The 18,168-nt window shown below is 42.0% G+C and overlaps 1 protein-coding gene across 4 annotated transcripts in view; it reads right to left on the bottom strand.

Annotated features, from left to right (window-relative positions):
• Positions 1–18,168, bottom strand: part of THRAP3 (thyroid hormone receptor associated protein 3) — a 78,365-nt gene that overhangs the window by 4,836 nt on the left and 55,361 nt on the right. For all 4 annotated transcript variants that reach the window (XM_078331238.1, XM_035250817.3, XM_035250816.3 and 1 more), the window contains 7 exons: positions 17,828–17,995; positions 13,024–13,926; positions 10,520–11,224; positions 8,775–8,947; positions 7,953–8,064; positions 6,437–6,521; positions 3,765–3,952 (listed from right to left, as the gene is read on the bottom strand). In XM_078331238.1, coding sequence (XP_078187364.1) covers positions 3,765–3,952; positions 6,437–6,521; positions 7,953–8,064; positions 8,775–8,947; positions 10,520–11,224; positions 13,024–13,926; positions 17,828–17,964 — 2,303 coding nt within the window. In that variant the 5' untranslated portion in view covers positions 17,965–17,995. The remainder of the gene's footprint in view (positions 1–3,764; positions 3,953–6,436; positions 6,522–7,952; positions 8,065–8,774; positions 8,948–10,519; positions 11,225–13,023; positions 13,927–17,827; positions 17,996–18,168) is intronic.

Genomic DNA, 18,168 nt, shown 5'->3' with positions numbered 1-18,168 from the left:
ACTACACCAACATAACTGGCATGCAGTAAAGGGCAGTAATACTCAGCATTATTTTCCCCATTTTACAGGTAGGAGACTCAGGTGAGAGAGCTGAGCAGAATCCTGATTCCAACCTAGCTCTGATACCACGACTTCACATATCACCTCCCACTGAGCTCAAACAGGTTGTGTCACTAAGCCTAAGATCTGGCGTAACTCTCCCAGAGTTATTTCCCTTCCCTTTCCTTCATCTAGGAGAAATTACAGACTAGAGCAAATTAGCATAATACAATGAGTCACTATCTTTATACTAAGGTCAGTACCAGCCCTGCCACGTGATAATGGTTAGTGAATGCCTCTGGGGGGCAGCAAAGCCAGGTTCCCAGAAGTAGAGGAGTAGCAGAGCCAGCCAAATGTCAGTAACCTACTATTCGTCATTCTTCCATTTTGAAAGGCACCATGCTCCCTGCTCCTCACCAACACACACTGACTCAAAGGGGAAATGTAAATTACCGTCATAGGATTCATGTAACTTCAACTCTGACCCCACTAAATATCCATGCTATTTCAAGAGGTTTTCAAAAATAAGACACTTGGGCGGGACATAGTGGCTCACTCCTGTAATCCCAGAACTTTGGGGGCCAAGGCAGCTGGATTACTTGAGGTCAGGAGTTCGAGACCAGCCTGGCCAACATGGTGAAAGCCCATCTCTACTAAAAATTCAAAAATTAGATGGCCATGGTCGCAAGCACCTGTAATCCCAGTTACTCGGGAGGCTGAGGCAGGAGAATCACTTGAACTCGGGAGGCAGAGGTTGCACTGATAGGCCTCAAATTTGACTCTTGGCATTCTTTTTTTGAGATGGAGTCTCACTCTGTCACCAGGCTGGAGTGCAGTGGTATGATCTTGGCTCACTGCAACCTCCACCTCCTGGGTTTAAGTGATTCTCCTGCCTCAGCCTCCTGAGTAGCTGGGACTATAGGCATGCACCACAATGCCCAGCTAATTTTTGTATTTTTAGTAGAGACAAGGTTTCACCATGTTGTCCAGGATAGTCTTGATATCCTGACCTCATGATCCGCCCACCTCAACCTCCCCAAGTTGAGATGAGCCAACTCGCCTGGCCAGCATTGTCTCTTTATTAGCTGTGTGACCTAGGTAAGTCAGTTATATAAAAAAAGAGTTCTGGGCCAGATGCAGTGGCTCACACCTGTAATCTTAGCACTTTGGAAGGCCGAGGCAGGTAGATCACAAGGTCAGGAGTTTGAGACCCACCTGGCCAAAATGGTGAAACCCTGTTGCTACTAAAAATATAAAAAATTAGCTGGGCGTGGTGGTGCACACCTGTAATCCCAGCTACCCGGAGGCTGAGGCAGGAGAATTGCTTAAACCCAGGAGGCAGAGGTTGCAGTAAGCCAAGATTGTGCCACTGCATTCCAGCCTGGGTGACAGAGCAAGACTCCATCTCAAGAAAAAAAAAAAAAAAAAGAGTTCCGGCTGGCCACAGCGGTTCATGCCTGAAATCCCAGCATTTTTTTGGGAGGCCAAGGCAGGCAGTTACTTGAGCCCAGGAGTTCTAGACCAGCCTGGGCGACATGGCAAAACCTTGACTCTATAAGAAATACAAAATTAGCTGGGCATGATGGTGCACACCTGTAGTCCCAGATGCTTGGGAGGCTGAGGTGGGAGGATCACTTGAGCCCAGGAGGTCAAAGCTGTAGTAGGCTAGTGATCACACCACTGCATTCCAGCCTGGGGGACAGAGCAAGACCCTGTCACAAAAAGGGCCAGGTATAGTGGCTCATGCCTGTAATCCCAGTGCTTTGGGAGGCCAAGGAGGGGGGTGAGAATCATTTAAGGCCAAGAGTTCAAGAACAGCATGGGAAACATAACGAGCCCATGTCTCTACAAAAAAAAAATAATAAAAAATTAGCTGGGCATTGTAGTGTATACCTGTGGTCCTAGCTCAACCTAGTTGGGAGGTTGGATCACTTGAGCCGAGAAGTTTGAGGATGCAATGAGCTATGATTGTGCCACTGCACTCCAGCCTGGGTGACAAAGCGAGACTGTGTCTCCAAAAAAAAAAAAAAAAAAAATCACAGAATACTGGGGTTTGCAGGGGACTCATTCAAAGTCACATAGCAAGTCAGAGGTAGGCATGTATTCCAGGAAAAGGAAATCAGTTTTTCCTTTTCCTGGAATTCCAGACTCAACTCTACTTGAGGAGTTCATGTTCCACTTCTTTTTTTTTTTTTTTTTTTTTCCCTTTTTTTTGTGAGACAGTCTCTCTCTATTGCCCAGGCTGGAGTGCAGTGGCATGACCTCAGCTCACTGCAACCTCCTCCTCCTGGGTTCATGCAATTCCTCTGCCTCAGAATCCTGAGTAGCTGGGATTACAGGTACATGTCACCATGCCTAGCTAATTTTTATACTTTTAGTAGAGACGTGTTTTCACCATGTTGGTCAGGATGGTCTCGAACTCGTGACCTTGTGATCCACCCGCCTCACCCTCTAAAAGTGCTGGGATTAGAGGCATGAGCCACCCCGCATGGCCATCATGTTCCACTACTAAGTGGCAGCCTTGGACTATTGTATCACCGCCTTCATTCCCTGCTGACAATGAGCAGGATCTTTATGGGCAGTCCTGAAAGCTGCCAGGAATCCTAACGCATATGTAACACACTGGAATGGGAGACAAAGTAAACAAAAGATCTGCGTTTGATGTCAGCTGATACTTGTGACCTTAAGGCGCATCATTCTTAGCTTGGCTTATCTTTCAGATGGGCAAAATGGATATCACACCAACTGTTCAACTTATCTCAAAGGGTTTTCAGAAAATTGATATAAAAATGCAGCCAGGTGAGGTATTTCATATAAAAATCCCAGCATCTTGGAAGGCCTAGGCGAGAGAATCACAAAGTCAAGAGTTTGAGACCAGCCTGGCCAACATGGTGAAACCCAATCGCTACTAAAAATACAAAAAAATTAGCTGGGCATAGTTGTGAGTGCTGTAATCCCAGCTTCTCAGGAGGCTGAGCAGGAAAATCGCTTGAACTTGAGAGACGAAGGTTGCAGTGAGCCGAGATTGCGCCACTGCACTCCAGCCTGGGTGACAGTGCAAGACTCTGTCTCAAAAAAAAGAAAGAAAGAAAAAAAAATGCCTGCCAGCTGAAGTTCAGAATTAGCAGAAGTGTTGCTTTTTACCAGAAGGTATGGGGCTTCAACTATACTACTTTTAATGACACACGATTAAAAAGTCATGGAACATTCAAAATGTAAACAGAAACATCAGGACATAGGCATGAATGTTGCTCCACAAAGTTCAACAATGCTACCTTTGTTTAAGAAGTACTTAAGATCAACAATCATGTCCTATCTAGTTCTCCCGTTTTTCTGACTCAAGTTTTATTACTTGACAATGACTTTGAGCCATTTCTAAAATACAACCTCCCCATGAACATCTGTGATGAAAAAAGGCACATCTAAAACTGCAAAACGAATTCTCAAATGATTATTAATGATTCTCCACACCATCCCTATGGTCAGTTTAAGATTAACTTCTCTCATGAAGCCTTCTATGGACAAAGATCATACTATTTTGATGTAGAAATTCTGTCTTCAAACTAGGGACCCTACTTGACATTTACATGGATTAAAAGAAGAAACAGCCTGCTATAACTACTAACCCTAAACTCCTCTGATTTGAAAGTTCTAGTGTGTAGCCCAAAGGGGGCAGACAAGAGATTCAAGAGTCTGAAACAGGTGACAGACAGGGGCTTACGTACTTCTGCTTCTTTGATCCTTTATGAGTTTTCTCTGTTTTCTCAGCTGACCTTTCCCTTGAGTGGCTGGAGTCTCGGGAATCCACTGATTCTCTCGATTTACCTCGTTTAAGATCTCTCTCCTTATGTTTTTTACGACGTTCAATATCAAGGCGGAGATCAACAGGATCATCTTTGTATTTCCCCTCAGCCTATCAAAAGACAAGTCAAAATTAAGGTTCTTGGGATTCAGAGCTGTCAACTCAACCATCCCACAAACTGTGGTTTTTTACTCCAATGGAGGAGTGCAGAGGAAGCACTGGGTAATGTGAGGCATCTCAGCAAAGCTTGGGAGGGATGCAGGATGTCCCACAGAAGTTACTTCATAAGTAACACAGAACCCAAGCTAGTTCTCCAAAATAATGGTGATGGACTTCTGAAAATGCTATGCATTGATCTCACTTTATTATTTCCTTTCTGGCCCAGTAATGACTGGCTAGTTTAGAAGCTGAGAAGGCTGGCAAGGCACAATGGTTCACGCCTGTAATCTCAGCACTCTGGGAGGCCAAGGCAGGAGGATCACTTGAGTTCAGGAGTTCGAGACCAACATGGGCAAGAAGGCAAAACCCCGCACTCTACTAAAAATAGAAAAATTAGCCAAGCAAGGTGGCACATGCCTGTAATCCCAGCTACAAGGGAGGCTGAAGTAGAAGAATCACTTAAAACCAGGTGGCAGAGGTTGCAATGAGCTGAGATCGTGCCACCGCACTCCATCCTGTCTGATGGAGTGAGATTCTGTCTCAAAAAAAAAAAAGCTGGAAGGCTAAAATTAGCTCTGGAAAGTAGGTGGTTGGGCTGGCTGAGGCTTAGCCACCACTAAGAGCAGAAATGCTCACCTTCTCCTACCTATACTTGTAGTATCCACCCATGGCTTATCCTCCACTTGGAATTATCTCTGAATACTGAATCCAAAGACAGACAATGGAAGACTTGAGCAGCCTTCAAAACTGAAGAGTTTCTATAGAAAGGGAATGTCAAAAACTATGGGGAATTCATAAACTGGCAGAACAAGGTCAAAGTTTATAAGAAAGAAAGGAAAAAACTTCTCTGCTAGTTTCCTAAGCAGTTCAACTATGAAGGTATGCTTTGTAGCAGCAGCAACAACACACCTGCCCAGACCACTCCAGCAAAGGCTTTCAACAATTCCTGGGAAACTCAGTGGGGGCCAAGACGCATGGTAGTTCTAGGGACACCCCACACTAGGATTTGTCTCATGGAGGTAACTCAGGGAGGAAGAGAAGAAATGCAGTTCACTCTGCATTAACAGTTTACTTATATGAACTAATAAACTTTAATTGTAACTAACAGCAGGAGTGGCAGAAACTAGATTTATTGTTTTTTGTTTGTGTTCTTTTTTGAGACAGAGTTCCGAGGCTGGAGTGCAATGGTGCAATCTCTGCTCACTGCAACCTCCACCTCCTGGGTCCAAGTGATTCTACTGCCTCAGCCTCCCAAGTAGCTGGGATTACAGGCATGCACCACCATGCCCAGCTAATTTTGTATTTTTAGTAAAGATGAGGTTTCACCACACAGGTCAGGCTGGTGTTGAACTCCCGACCTCAGGTGATCCACCAGCCTCTGCCTCCCAAAGTGCTGGGATTACAGGCGTGAGCCACCACAGCTGGCCATTTATTGTTTTATCACTTAATTTGTTTCCTAACCAAGGAAACTGGGCCTCTGCATCCTCCAAAGAGCAAAAAAAGACAAAAACACAAATGCAACACCTCCAATGAGTTGGCTTTTTGGGGCATGGAGGACAAGATCTCTTCTGGTGTTTTAAAAGAAAACCTTGGGTTTGACATGGCTAGTGCCAAGCTGAAGAAGGGGTATTCGGAGGAGGAAAGAGGGATGGGAGAGAAGAGAGACTGCCCAAGGCACCTCTCATCACATTCAACCAACAAGACAAATTCGTTTGGAAAACTTGCAAATTAATATTTTTAGAAAAGGTTTCAGCAGCATTGGAATAACCATCTGTAATTTTAAATTTCAACTGTATATGTGAACAAAGATCAATAAATACTAAGATTTTTTAAAGCCCAATTTGGTTATTTCACAGTAAAAGATTGTTTACAAGTTTTAACCTCTTAATAACAGTGTTTACGCGCACATCACTGCAAATGTAGCTGGGCTGTCAAAGTAATGTTTAGCTTTAAAGTAACAGTAATTGACAGATGATAGATATGGTACAATGTTAAAAAAAAAATACTGGACCAGCTGTTTAAAAACAGTCTACTTAAGACATGAATATTTTACTCTTCTCTGACATGCATGTCTTTTTGAAATCATGGTTGGAAATAGTGCATGTATACAGTTGATTTGATAATACTTACAAGCAGAAAAATATCACAAAAAGTTTCTTCTCTCATCATGGGCACTTGTTCCAAAACTCCTCTCTTTTTTTTCTCAAGCTCACCTCAATAGACTTTGGGGTCATTTACCATATTCTAACCACTTCACAAAGGTTGTTGATACATTTAATAAAAATTAACCCTTTGTAGTTCATTTTTAGAATTATGCCCATCCTTAAAAGAAAAACACAAACTTAAGTAGAGAGTAATTTAAACAAACACATTTCTGTCAAGTTCATGCCCAACGCACTCATTTTGTTGGAATTACTGATCAAATCAACAGTTCACCTTGTAGCCAGGTTCCCGGGGACTTTTCATTTCATCATGAGCCAAACCATGTTTTCTGAATGTACTGGGGGAAATGTCTATTCTCCTAAAATTCAAAATAAAAAAACAATATAGTATTCCATTGTGTGAATATGATACTGGTAATATTCTAGCTCCTAAGTTGGGTAACAGATTCACAGGCATTCCTTTTCCTTATGTTTCATGACGTATGCATTACTTATACTCTTTACTTATATACTTATACTTTCCCATAGGCAGACACGCACACACACAGTCCCAAGTTCCCAAAGTGTAACAGAAGTTAGAGGTTTTTGTTCTCTTCTAGTTTTGCTACACACAGAAAGATGGACTCACCCATAGTCTTAAAGATAAGGCCAAGTGGCTGGGCGCAGTGGCTCACGCCTATAATCCCAGCACTTTGGGTGGCTGAGGCAGGTGAATCACAAAGCCAGGAGTTCAAGACCAGCCTGGCCGACATGGTGAAACCCCGTCTTTAATAAAAACTACAAAAATTAGCTGGGCACAGTGGCAGGCACCTGTAATCCCAGCCACTCGGGAGGCTGAGGCAGGAGAATCACTTGAACCTGGGCAGTGGAGGTTACAGTGAGCCAAGATTGCACCACTGTACTCCAGCCTGTGCAAGAGTGAGACTCCATCTCAAAACAAAACAAAAACACACACACACACACACACATAAGGCCAACTCTGTTTCCAGTCCCCTATCTAGTAAACAGACTCCCACAACCAAATGGAATAGTCTTTAAACCTGCTGGGCTTTACAATCCTTTGACATAATCCTACCAACTCTCATCTTCAGCCAGGCAAATTCTTCCAAAAGAATCCAACTACTCATGTTAAGTTTGAACTACCATGAAATATTAACATACAGGTTTGCTTAAAGAAACTAGCATTAGGCTCTCATGCAGTGTTTCACATCTGTAATCCCAGCACTTTGGGAGGCCAAGATGGGCAGATCACCTGAGGCTGGGAGTTTGAGACCAGCCTGGCCAACACGGTGAAACCCTGTCTCTACTAAAAATACAAAAATTAGCTAGGTGTGATGGTGCATATCTGTAATCCCAGCTACTTGGGAGTCTGAGGCATGAGAATCGCTTGCATCTGGGAGGTAGAGGTTGCAGTGAGCTGAGATTATGCCATGACACTCCAGCCTGGGAAACAGATCAAGACTTCATCTCGAAAGCAGAAAAAAGAAACTAGCATTTATTCTACCTACAGAAACTCTCAGTAATTTCAGGGTAACATTTGCCAGCTCCCAAGAATATGAGTTAATCTATGTCAAGGGAGCTGTTTTCCTCAGGCCCAATGTGAGAGACTGTTGTCCCAAAGCATGTCCTATACACACTCAAATACACATGTCTACAGTTCTCCTAGAGTCTGTAGGATGTTTCCCTAAATTTTGTATTAAAAGTGCATTAGCAGCAGAATTTAACAAGATGAGTTTACTGTCTGATACAGTTTTTTATTACAACCTTCAGTGTAAGGCTTAGGTCCTTACCTGTGTATCTCTGGGCTTTTCTTGTTTTTGGCTGCCTCCTGCTCAGTTCCTCTCTTTAGGTATTTAGTAAAGCGTTCATGTAACGTCATTCCTGAGGACCCAAAGTGATGCTCTGTTGGTATGAAAAGAAACACATTATGTTAGCAAAGGCAGACAATGTTCAACTCCTTTGCAGGAACTGGGAACCACAGAGATGCAACTAAAGTAGTTAAACCCACACAACAAACATACTGAGAAAAGGAAGGAAAAATGGCTGTTCAAATACAGTCCCATACTGGGGACTAGATTCCCACTGTAGCTCCCATGACTTAGGACAGAGAAACTTGCAGCTTATTTCCCTCGGAAGCACAGTGCCAACTCTTGCTTGAGTTTAAATTCAGATAGAACCTGCAAGTGGCCCAACCCAGCTTCTCCATCACTTCTCTTAGCCATTCCCTAACCTGCCTAACCCCATTGCTCTGGGGGATGATAAAATACCTTGAGGAAGAAATTCACACCGCAAGGTCCCTAAGATATTACTTGGAGGAGAGAAGGCAGAGATGCTAGAAGAGTCATTTTGCTATTGGCCTCTAAGTTTTCAACCATTTTAAATCACAAGGATTTAAACTATTCTCATAGTCACAGGTTACTAGCATTTCTAAATGTTGAGGTCTGCAATTAAAACATGGAAACTACTTTCTGAACGGAATTTCCTTCAAGCTGACCCCTAGCTTCCAAGGCCCTTTAGATGAGATACAGGGTCCCCCAAACTCCTCATCCACCCACTCATCCTTCTGCTGAGTGTGGAACACAAGCCTGAAGTAGGCCAGGGTCTGGACTCACCTTTAACATGGTGAACAATGGTCACTATATGTTGGGCAAACAGTTCTGAGGGGCTACGCTGAGACTGAGCTGACTGTATGTGCTGGAAAATAGAACGAAACTCCTGTTCCTTTTTGTTGCTATGGACTAGATCTCGGCAAAGCTTGCGTTCCTGAGCCAATAAGCCACTGGGTCTGAAAAAGAAATACAGGAGGCCCAATTAGAACATAATATACAGAAAGAACATTAAAACCATAAAAATACTTCTTCAAACAGTTTTAAATCTATCCACAAACTTCTTTTTTTTCTTCCTACCAAAATTCATACTAACCTCAATGCACTGTAACTATGGAAAAGAGTAACCTAAATCTCTCTTTTCCCTTTTTTTACTGGAATCTTCAAGTAGGGTGAAGTGTTAAACCTTAGTCACTGCTAGTTTTAACAGACACAACAAATGAGAAAGTATTTTAAAAGATCAACGGCTGGGCGCAGTGGCACACGTCTGTAATTCCAGCACTTTGGGAGGCCAAGGCCGGCAAATCACAAGGTCAAGAGATCAAGACCACCCTGGTCAAGACGGTGAAACCCCATGTCTACTAAAAAAAAGTACAAAAAATTAGCCTGGCATGGTGGTAAGTGCCTGTAATCCTAGCTACTCGGGAGGCTGAGGCAGTAGAATCACTTGAACCCAGGAGGTGGAGGTTGTAGTGAGCTGGGATTTCACTACTGCACTCCAGAGCGAGACTCTATGTCCAAAAAAACTACAGCTGGGCACAGTGGCTCATACCTGTAATCTCAACACTAAGGGAGGGCAAGGAGAGAGGATCAGTTGAGCCCAGGAGTTCGAGACTCCATCTCAATCAATCAATACAAAGATCAGCTAGCACAACCAGCCAAGGCCATTCAAGGAGGTGACATCATGAAGTGGGAGTGGGGTGTGGCTGGAATGCTGTTCAAACAGACCTCCAGCTGACTGAGTAGTTTACACCAAGTTAAAAAAACCAGTTGGCATCGGCCTCCCAACTCTTTCCTAAAGTTTAAGGGAGAGGGGGTTGATGTATTACCTTTCTTAACGCTAAAATTGTGGCCAGGCACAGTGGCTCATGCCTATAATCCCAGAACATTAGGAGGCCAAGGTAGGCAGATCCTGGCTTGAAGTCAGGAATTCGAGACCAACCTGGCCAACATGGTAAAACCCAGCCTCTACTAAAAATACAAAAAGTAGCCGGGTATGGTGGCAGACACATGTAATCCCAGCTACTCATGAGGCCGAGGCAGGAGAATTGCTTGAACCCGGGAGGCAGAGGTTGCAGTGAGCTGAGATCACACTGCTGCACTCTAGCCTCGGTGACAGAGACTCCATCTCAAAAATAAAATAAAATACAATCAAATTGCTAAGTTATCTGATGGGGAAGGTCTGTACTACAGACTTCGGTGACCCAGCTAGGAATGGATCCAGGATGGCCTCACAGGAGAAAGCTATCTTAAACACAAGAAACAGTATTGGGATTGGGGGTGCAGTGATGAATACAGAGTGAGCCAGTCACTAAGGAATGAAGATACTTCATCACCCCAGGAATACTGCCCCTCTCAAAACACACACTCACTCAGTGACACATACTCTCCAGTATACACAGGTGGATATGAAAGTATCACTGAAGCTTAAGACAGTGGGGGGGGTGATACAGCAGAATGTTCCCAGACAGAAGGGCTAGGAGACACCATTTAGGCCACTAAAGCGATGAGGATCAAGGAGTACATCTCACCGTGCAAGGTCCTCATCAAAAGAGTCCATCCGGACATTGACCTGTGCCTCTCGAGTAATGGAAAAGGAAGACTTCCCTGTGGAAAAATCTCCTTTCGCTCCCAGCTTGTCTCGGCTCTCAGAGGTCTTTCTTGGGGGAGGTGATGAGCTTTTGTCCTGGACTGCTTTGTAAGCAGTCACTCGGAAATTCTTCTCAGGCACAAAGCCCCTGTGCCCACCTTCGGTTCTCTTGCCCCGATCCTCCTTTTTGGATCTCTCTGAGAAAGACTCCTCCTCCAGCTCCTCTGTTTTCCTCTGCTTTTCCTTCCCTGGAGGTGCATATACCAGGCCCTCCCATTTGCCTGACTTCTCCTCCTCCTGGTTTTTGTTTGCACCTATGACTTTAGACATAAATTTGGGTTCATCATCAAATTCAGATTCCTTCCTTCCCTTAGCTTTGTCCTTATCTTGATCATCCATCTCCTCCTTGTGGAAGTCAGCCATCTTCTTTTCAAAGTCATCTCGGAGCTTATACCTTTTGGGAGACTGACTGCCCCGAAAAGGCTTCTCAGAATCAGTTTTGGGAGCAAAAGAATCAGATTTCATTTTTCCATCACCCAAGCCTGTGTCAGAGAAGCTCCCTTTCTCTTTTATTTTTTCTTTATCGGTATTTGTTTGTTTCTGTTCCTTATCTTTTCCATTCTCTGTCTTCTGCTCTTCTAGATATCTAGTTATAAAAACACAAAAGAGACACACAAAGAGGCTTCTTAAGCAACTTGCTCTAAAATAGTGCCTTACCGTTTTTGATTCTCTGAAGAAAACATGTCTTGTGGATTCCAGTATTACCAAAGGACTTTCGATGTGGCTACTTCCTAATAATTTCTGAAAAACTGCCATTCACAGTTCTATGAACTTAGCAATTAAGAGAAAAATATATGATCCATGGAGTTGTGTCTTACAAAAGCAACCAAAGAGAACAGCAGAAGTTATTTTTATGATACTAAAAAACAAAACAAAAAACAAAAACCTACTTACCTGTAATGTGATCTAGGGCAAAAAAAAAAAACTAAGGTCTTACCCAACCTTCACTCAGTCACTTAAAATCTGCTTTCAGCAAAGGTAACATAGAATGTTCAACCTTGGACTGTTTTGCTTTTATACAACTCACATTTGGAAATACAAGTCTAAAAAGAGACTTCAAATTTGCTTCAAGTCACCTAGAAGATCTAAATATGAAATATACTGTGAACACAAATAAAAACAAAATACATGTTAATGGGGGAGAGGGTGACAGCAGCAAAAACAATCATTTTCTTTCTTATGGAAAAGCAGAGCTCATGCTCAAGTCTTCTAAAGAGATTCACAGTCCTGGCATGGAACAAAAGTTACACTTTAAAATAGACTTACTTGGGAGCTAAACTATGAAGAGCCAAAGGTATAAGAATGATACAATGAACTTTGGGGACACAGGAGGAAGGATGGGAGGGGGCAAGGGATAAAAAACTACACATTGGGTATAGTGTACAATGCTTGGGTGACAGGTGCACCAAAATCTCAGAAATCACCACTAGAGAACTCATCCATGTAACCAAACACCACCTATTCCCCAAAAACCTATTGAAATAAAAAAATAAAATAAAATAAAATTGAATTACTAAAGGCAAGTACAGATTCAAAACATCTCATCTGTACCATTAATGCAGAAACCCTAATTAAGTAAAAGTTGCATTAATATAGCCAAGAAGAATCAAGGGATCAAAAAGTATGCTAAATATGATAAAAGAAAAAAAAAAGTGGGGGAAACCACTTGCTGGGTTAGTCCCTCTTGACCACAACCTGGTTCCAATGCAACTTCCCTGTAACCTCTCTGCCATCCCAATCCATCCAACCATACAAACAAAGATTCACATTCCAACTCACCGTGTCCCCCAGGGGAGAAAGACGGAAGCACTGTCATGTCCTCTCCTAACACGCAGCCGTGTTGGCTTCTACTGGGACATACACCCACCTTGTGGTTTTAAAACAAGGCCTTCCTGGACTAAGCCTTGGCCTTTCCCATTCTGCCCAGTCTCCTCAACTGGAGGGTATTGAGGGTGCAGCTCTTCACCATGATGGGCTGATGCAGATCGAACATAGTAGATGGTGGGTGCTAGAGGGTCTAAGAGCTCCAATGGCCATTCATTTTGGCAAAGACCATATATTTTTTTTTTTTTTTGATAGCTGACCCACAAATCTCTACTGATCTTTGGCTTATATTGGTAGAATCCAAGGCAAATTTTAATGTGAAAACATCATTGCAGAGTAGTCTAAAGAAAGTTTATGCTGCAATACAAATTCAGGAAGGTAGGAAAGCTAGAGTTAACCTAAAGGTTTCCTTGGGTGATGCTTTTAATGTTTACTAATGAAAAGTTTAGGAAATAGGGATTACCTTTTACTATTAATCATAGTTCTAACTTAGATCACATTACAATTAAACTGCCAGCTAGTGAGATAAAAACCATCAGGCAGGGGAAATGAGATACTTGCCTCTTTGTATAGGCTGCTCCTCCTGGAGCAGCATTCTCCTCCTTCTGAGATGAGCCGTATGTGGAGCCAGTGGATGGTGGACTCTTACCCACAGGGCTCTTTTTGGATGGACTCAGGGACCCAGAACCATGGTCGAACTGACCTTGGTGTGTCCCAGACTGATACCCGGCACCACTCGGCAGAGATGAGCCCATCTGGGATGTGCTGGAAAGTGGAGGACTAGGTTTTGGCACCGGGCTAGGACGGGGTGACCGCCGCCTCACCACCACAGACTGGAGGGGGCTTTTGAGAGCTGGGCTTCGCTCCCGAGGACTCAGCTCAGAAACTGCTGAGGCCCGGGATGCAGAACCAGTGCCATAAGTGGCATCTGGCCATGGCTTTGAGCTCTCAGACGCTTTTGTATCTTGAGAGGTGCCTCCAGAGAATGCCTGCTCCTTGGTCTCATCTCCCTGGTTATCCCCAGCAGCCTGAGAGGGCCGGCTATCCTTAGAAGAGGACTTTTTCTCCTTTGCAGACTTGCGCTTAGAAGATTCAACTCGGCTATGGTTGGAGGAAGAACGGGAGGATGAGGAGCGCCTTGACCGGTCAGAGGATGACTTATCAGAGTTTCTAGAATGGCTCCTGGACCTTGGTGAAGGGGACCTTCTCTTTGGGGACCTGGATCTTGAGCGGCCTCGACGAGGACTGTATGCTTGCCGGTAATTCTGCCAATTTGAGCGGTAGTTTCCATAGCCTCCTCGGTTATACTGGCCCCATGGATAAAAGCCTCTGTTGCGCCCACGAAAATAATAGGGCCTTCTATAGCCTCTGTTGTGACCTCGAAAATCCCGATTCTGATATACTCTTGGGTGGTTTCTTTCTCTGTTATGAGCTGGAGAATATGATCTGGAACGAGACCTAGAACTGGAATGGGATGGAAAGGAAAGAGACAAATGTTTGAATTTTTGAAAAGCATTTTTATGCAAGAAAAATCTCTTCTGAAATCCCTGCCCTGATGTGACATTCACTTTATTTTGTTTTCAAAGAAAGAGCAAAAACAAATATTTAATCCCACTATTTATGGCCCTTACTAAGTACAAAAACATGGATAAGAATAATTTTAATAAGTGATGAAACACAGGTTCACTTCATTCATATTGCAGCACATTTAAAATGGAGGTCCGCTTCTACAGTGACTGAGAAAACTGTTTTAAGGTAGTAAACTAAACAAAGACCATTTTAATATGATAACTGCTTACAGTTTCACAGGCACGGGGATTTTAATGGGGCTCCAGGTCACTGGAAGTGAGGGGGAAAAAAACTGCAAGCTGTGGTACCCAGACAGGTACTCTGACCCCTTCCTACACTGTGGTCACACTCCACACTCTATCCTAGTCAGCTCTCTCCCTCTTGTGCAGGAAAAATTTCTTAGCTACCACTAAGACCTGGGATTGTAAAAGTAAAGTTACAACAGGTATACACCAAAGAAAACTTGGAGAGTGCATCTGTTCAAAGCTTAAAAGAACTTACTAAAATCACACAAGGAGAGCATAAAATATTGTTTTTGTAATTGGGGACCTGGAAATGGTCTCCCTACTTAGGTCACATTTCTATGGCTGAGCTACATGATCTTACCTAGGGGCCACAAGAGGCCACTATCTGACCATAAGACACCCAGGCACACATGAAGTTAGCAAAGAGTAACTAAAAAAACACCCCCATACCAGTGTGTACAGAAGGCTAATGTTGTGTTCTTCTCCATTTAACAATATAGAACTCTGGTATAGCAAGGTGTATCAGAACCACAGGAACTAAATAGTAACCTAACTTGGTAAAAAAAACTATACATTCATGAGTGTCAGGCTTGTCAATGATGAGAAGCTTTGTTTCCATCAAAAAGCCAGAAATTATGTTGGTGTAAAAATCCATTGGGTTTCTTGGATACCGCATTCTCTGTCTACTATGATATACACCATTAACATTAACCACTACTCCTAAGCAGTTGGCTAGAAATAAGTAAAATTTAGAAGAAATCTATAGAAAAAACTAGAAAACTATTTCAAGTAATATTTTCTTTACATATAAAATTAAAAACTCTTCAGTTAGCAGGCCTTCTCCTATCAGGCCTAACTGGAAACAGATGTGTTTTTTATCTGTTTTTCAAAATAACTCCATTTAGCAAACATGCCAAGATTTTTCAGGATTTAACAACTGAACAAAACAGCATTTTTAAGAAGAAACGTATATTCAATTTAATCTAAAGATAAAGTGGGATTGGTTTTCCACTATTTATTGCCCACTGTACTCAGTTTTTTTTTTTTATCTATACCATGAATAACAGCAACTGGCAAAGATATATTTTACTGCTGATTGTTATTGTAATTAAGTACAATAAAAAAAACTTACCTTCTACATTTTTCATTTGAAAACAGTAACAATATAAGAAAAGAAAGGAGAGGCAGATGCAGATTGTGAAAGTGAATATGACCCGATTAAAGGGCTATGCTTGAGGGAGGTGATCCACCACCAGCACTAAGGAGGGTTTAATTCATGTTCCCATCCTCACAGGCTACTGCTGCTTCTGTTACCAATTACTAGTGAGGGCCCTGGGCATACTGCATCCAAAACTTGCAGTCATTGCACAGATGCAGGAAAGTGAGTCTCTGCAGATTGCAAATGAAGTTATTTAAGAGATGTCACTTAAAAGGATACAGTCTGTGAAATACAAAGAAATAATCAATTTTCTCCAATTCTGTAGAACTCAGCAGTTAGTTAATTTAAAGGCATGGTTTCTCAAACTCTCTGGATAGATACTTTCCTTGCAGGAGAGGGAAAACAAAAGAAAAAACCATGAAACAGATAAGCCAGAAATAAAAACTGAACATCCAGTGGCAAATTTATCTGTTTCTAAAAAACAGAGAAGTCAGACCACAATCAAGTATAAAAGCATACTTTCTAGTGGAGAAATTCCTCCAGAACAACAGTCTCTTCTAGGTATATGACAGCATGTAAAGTGTCCCTAGATCTACCCCAGCACATACTGCCTGCCTAAAATATTTTTCCTCATTTGCCAAGTCAGTGAGCAAGTGCCAAATGATTTGCAGAACAAGGAGAAAAGAACTACCCAGAATTCCAGCTGTCATAAATACTTCAGAGTTGGTTAACATTTTTCAATTAAATTTTGTCTCTCAGTTTTGTCAATTCAATTTTGTCTCTCTGTTTCTCAGCAGAGCCTCTTGGTTTGAACCAATTATTTAGTTTCTTCTAGTTACTATATTAAATTTTAAAAAGGCATTTTCATAACCAAATGAGCTAAAACTGAAGTTTAAACTGCCTAAATCAAGATTCTGGGTCTAGGGTAGGAGTTACTAAGAGTCTTGCTTGTCCCATGGTTTTAAAAGCAATTTCCTGAGACCAGTCTGACCAACATGGAGAAACCCCGTCTCTACTGAAAACATAAAATAAGCTGGGCGTGGTGGCACATGCCTGTAATCCCAGCTTCTGGGGAGGCTGAGGCAGGAGAACTGCTTGAACCAGGGAGGCGGAGGCTATGGTGAGCCAAGATTGCACCACTGCATTCCTGGGCAACAAGAGCAAAACTGTGTCTCAAAAAAAAGCAATTTCCTGAGGTAGATAAATTTAGCCGGGTTTCCCTTTTCAATATTTATGCATACCTACTTTTTCTGGCTGGCTTCTCACAGATTCCATTTAATATCTACCTTGTTTTTGTTAAACAGTAAAAAAAAACAAAAAAAAAAACACCAATCATTTGTTTAATAGACCCCTTAGAAGTACTATAGGGCTCTGGAAGTCACCAAGAGTAAAAGTTTCATCACTGACTTCTGAGGTTAATTTTAAATTTCATAATCAATTCATCTAAGACAAGGATTCTAGATACTCATCTGAAATAAACAGCAGGGCTTCCAAGTGTCAAACATGACAAACCATCTCCTTGCTAATTTATTGCTGAGAAAAAAAATGAAAATGTACGAAGATCCCCCTTTAGTATTTAAATACACCAATATTTCCCAAACTCACATACAGAAACTTGTATCTACTGAAAGTTTCTTATCTATCCACAAAAGAAAGTTAAAACACTTTTAAAGAGTGAAAAATCCAACTCACAACACATCAAAAGAGGAAAGACGCTGGAGGTTTAGCATCCTATTCCAAGACATAATTAAAATAGGGAAATCCACCTGAAGGTGTGAAAACTGACTGAATTAGGAAACATTGGCAATCAATTAAAAAAAAAACTGTTCTCATATTTAGTAAGATAAAGTGATGCTTACAACAGTGACTTTTAAAAAGATTTAAGATATATTTACTAAATAGATGCAGCTTGTTAGTAATTGGCACGTTGTATACAAATGACTCCTGGTAAGTTTCTAAAAGTTAAATTATTTAGGTGGGTTGACGCTTCTTTTCCTTGCCCTGTTGTTCATATTACTAATCCTCTTAGCTATCCTTTGCTATGATGCAAATAAACTGGTTCAAGCGTTCAAAAATATTTTGGTGAAAAATAATCAGCTATAGAGATTTGAAGCAAGCAGCTCTAATAAAAATAAAATGTTCTTTCTTCCAAAACGGGTGGGAAATACTACGTGGTGGCAGAGGAAAGGAATCAGGCAATCAGCATGGCAATCAAAGCTGATCTGAATTTGTAGTTTAAAGAGACCTGGAATATCTTATAGCTCAACCCTGCACCTCAAGCCAACCCCCCAGTCCATTTGACACTCACAGAAAGAGTCTAACAAAAGATCTTCAAACATCCACATCAACTGATGCAATGATTATCTCAATATACAAAGTCACACCCCCTTACCTCAGCCTGCGCTTCCTTGAACGAGAGACAGATCGGCTTCGGGACCGAGACTTCGAAAATGAACGAGAACGAGATCTTGATGCAGATCTTGAGCGAGAAGAGCGAGATCCAGACTTGGATTTGTTTGTTTTTGACATCTCTGAAGAGAGGATAACTTTTCAATTACACCTAATGTTAGAAAATGCATTAGAACAAATGAGTGAGCTCCTTTGCTGTGAACCTCTGGACATTTTAGAAACACAATTTCTTTTAATCTGGGCAACATAAGAAGACCCGATATCTATAAAAAAAACAATTTTTAAATTAGCCTGGCATGGTGGTGTGTGTCCGTAGTCCTAGCT

The sequence above is a fragment of the Callithrix jacchus genome, chromosome 7 (genome assembly GCF_049354715.1).
Source record: "Callithrix jacchus isolate 240 chromosome 7, calJac240_pri, whole genome shotgun sequence".
Classification (NCBI taxonomy): Eukaryota; Metazoa; Chordata; class Mammalia; order Primates; family Cebidae; genus Callithrix; species Callithrix jacchus.
The sequence above is the reverse complement of the archived record's forward strand: the minus strand, read 5'-3'. Positions and strand labels throughout refer to the sequence as shown.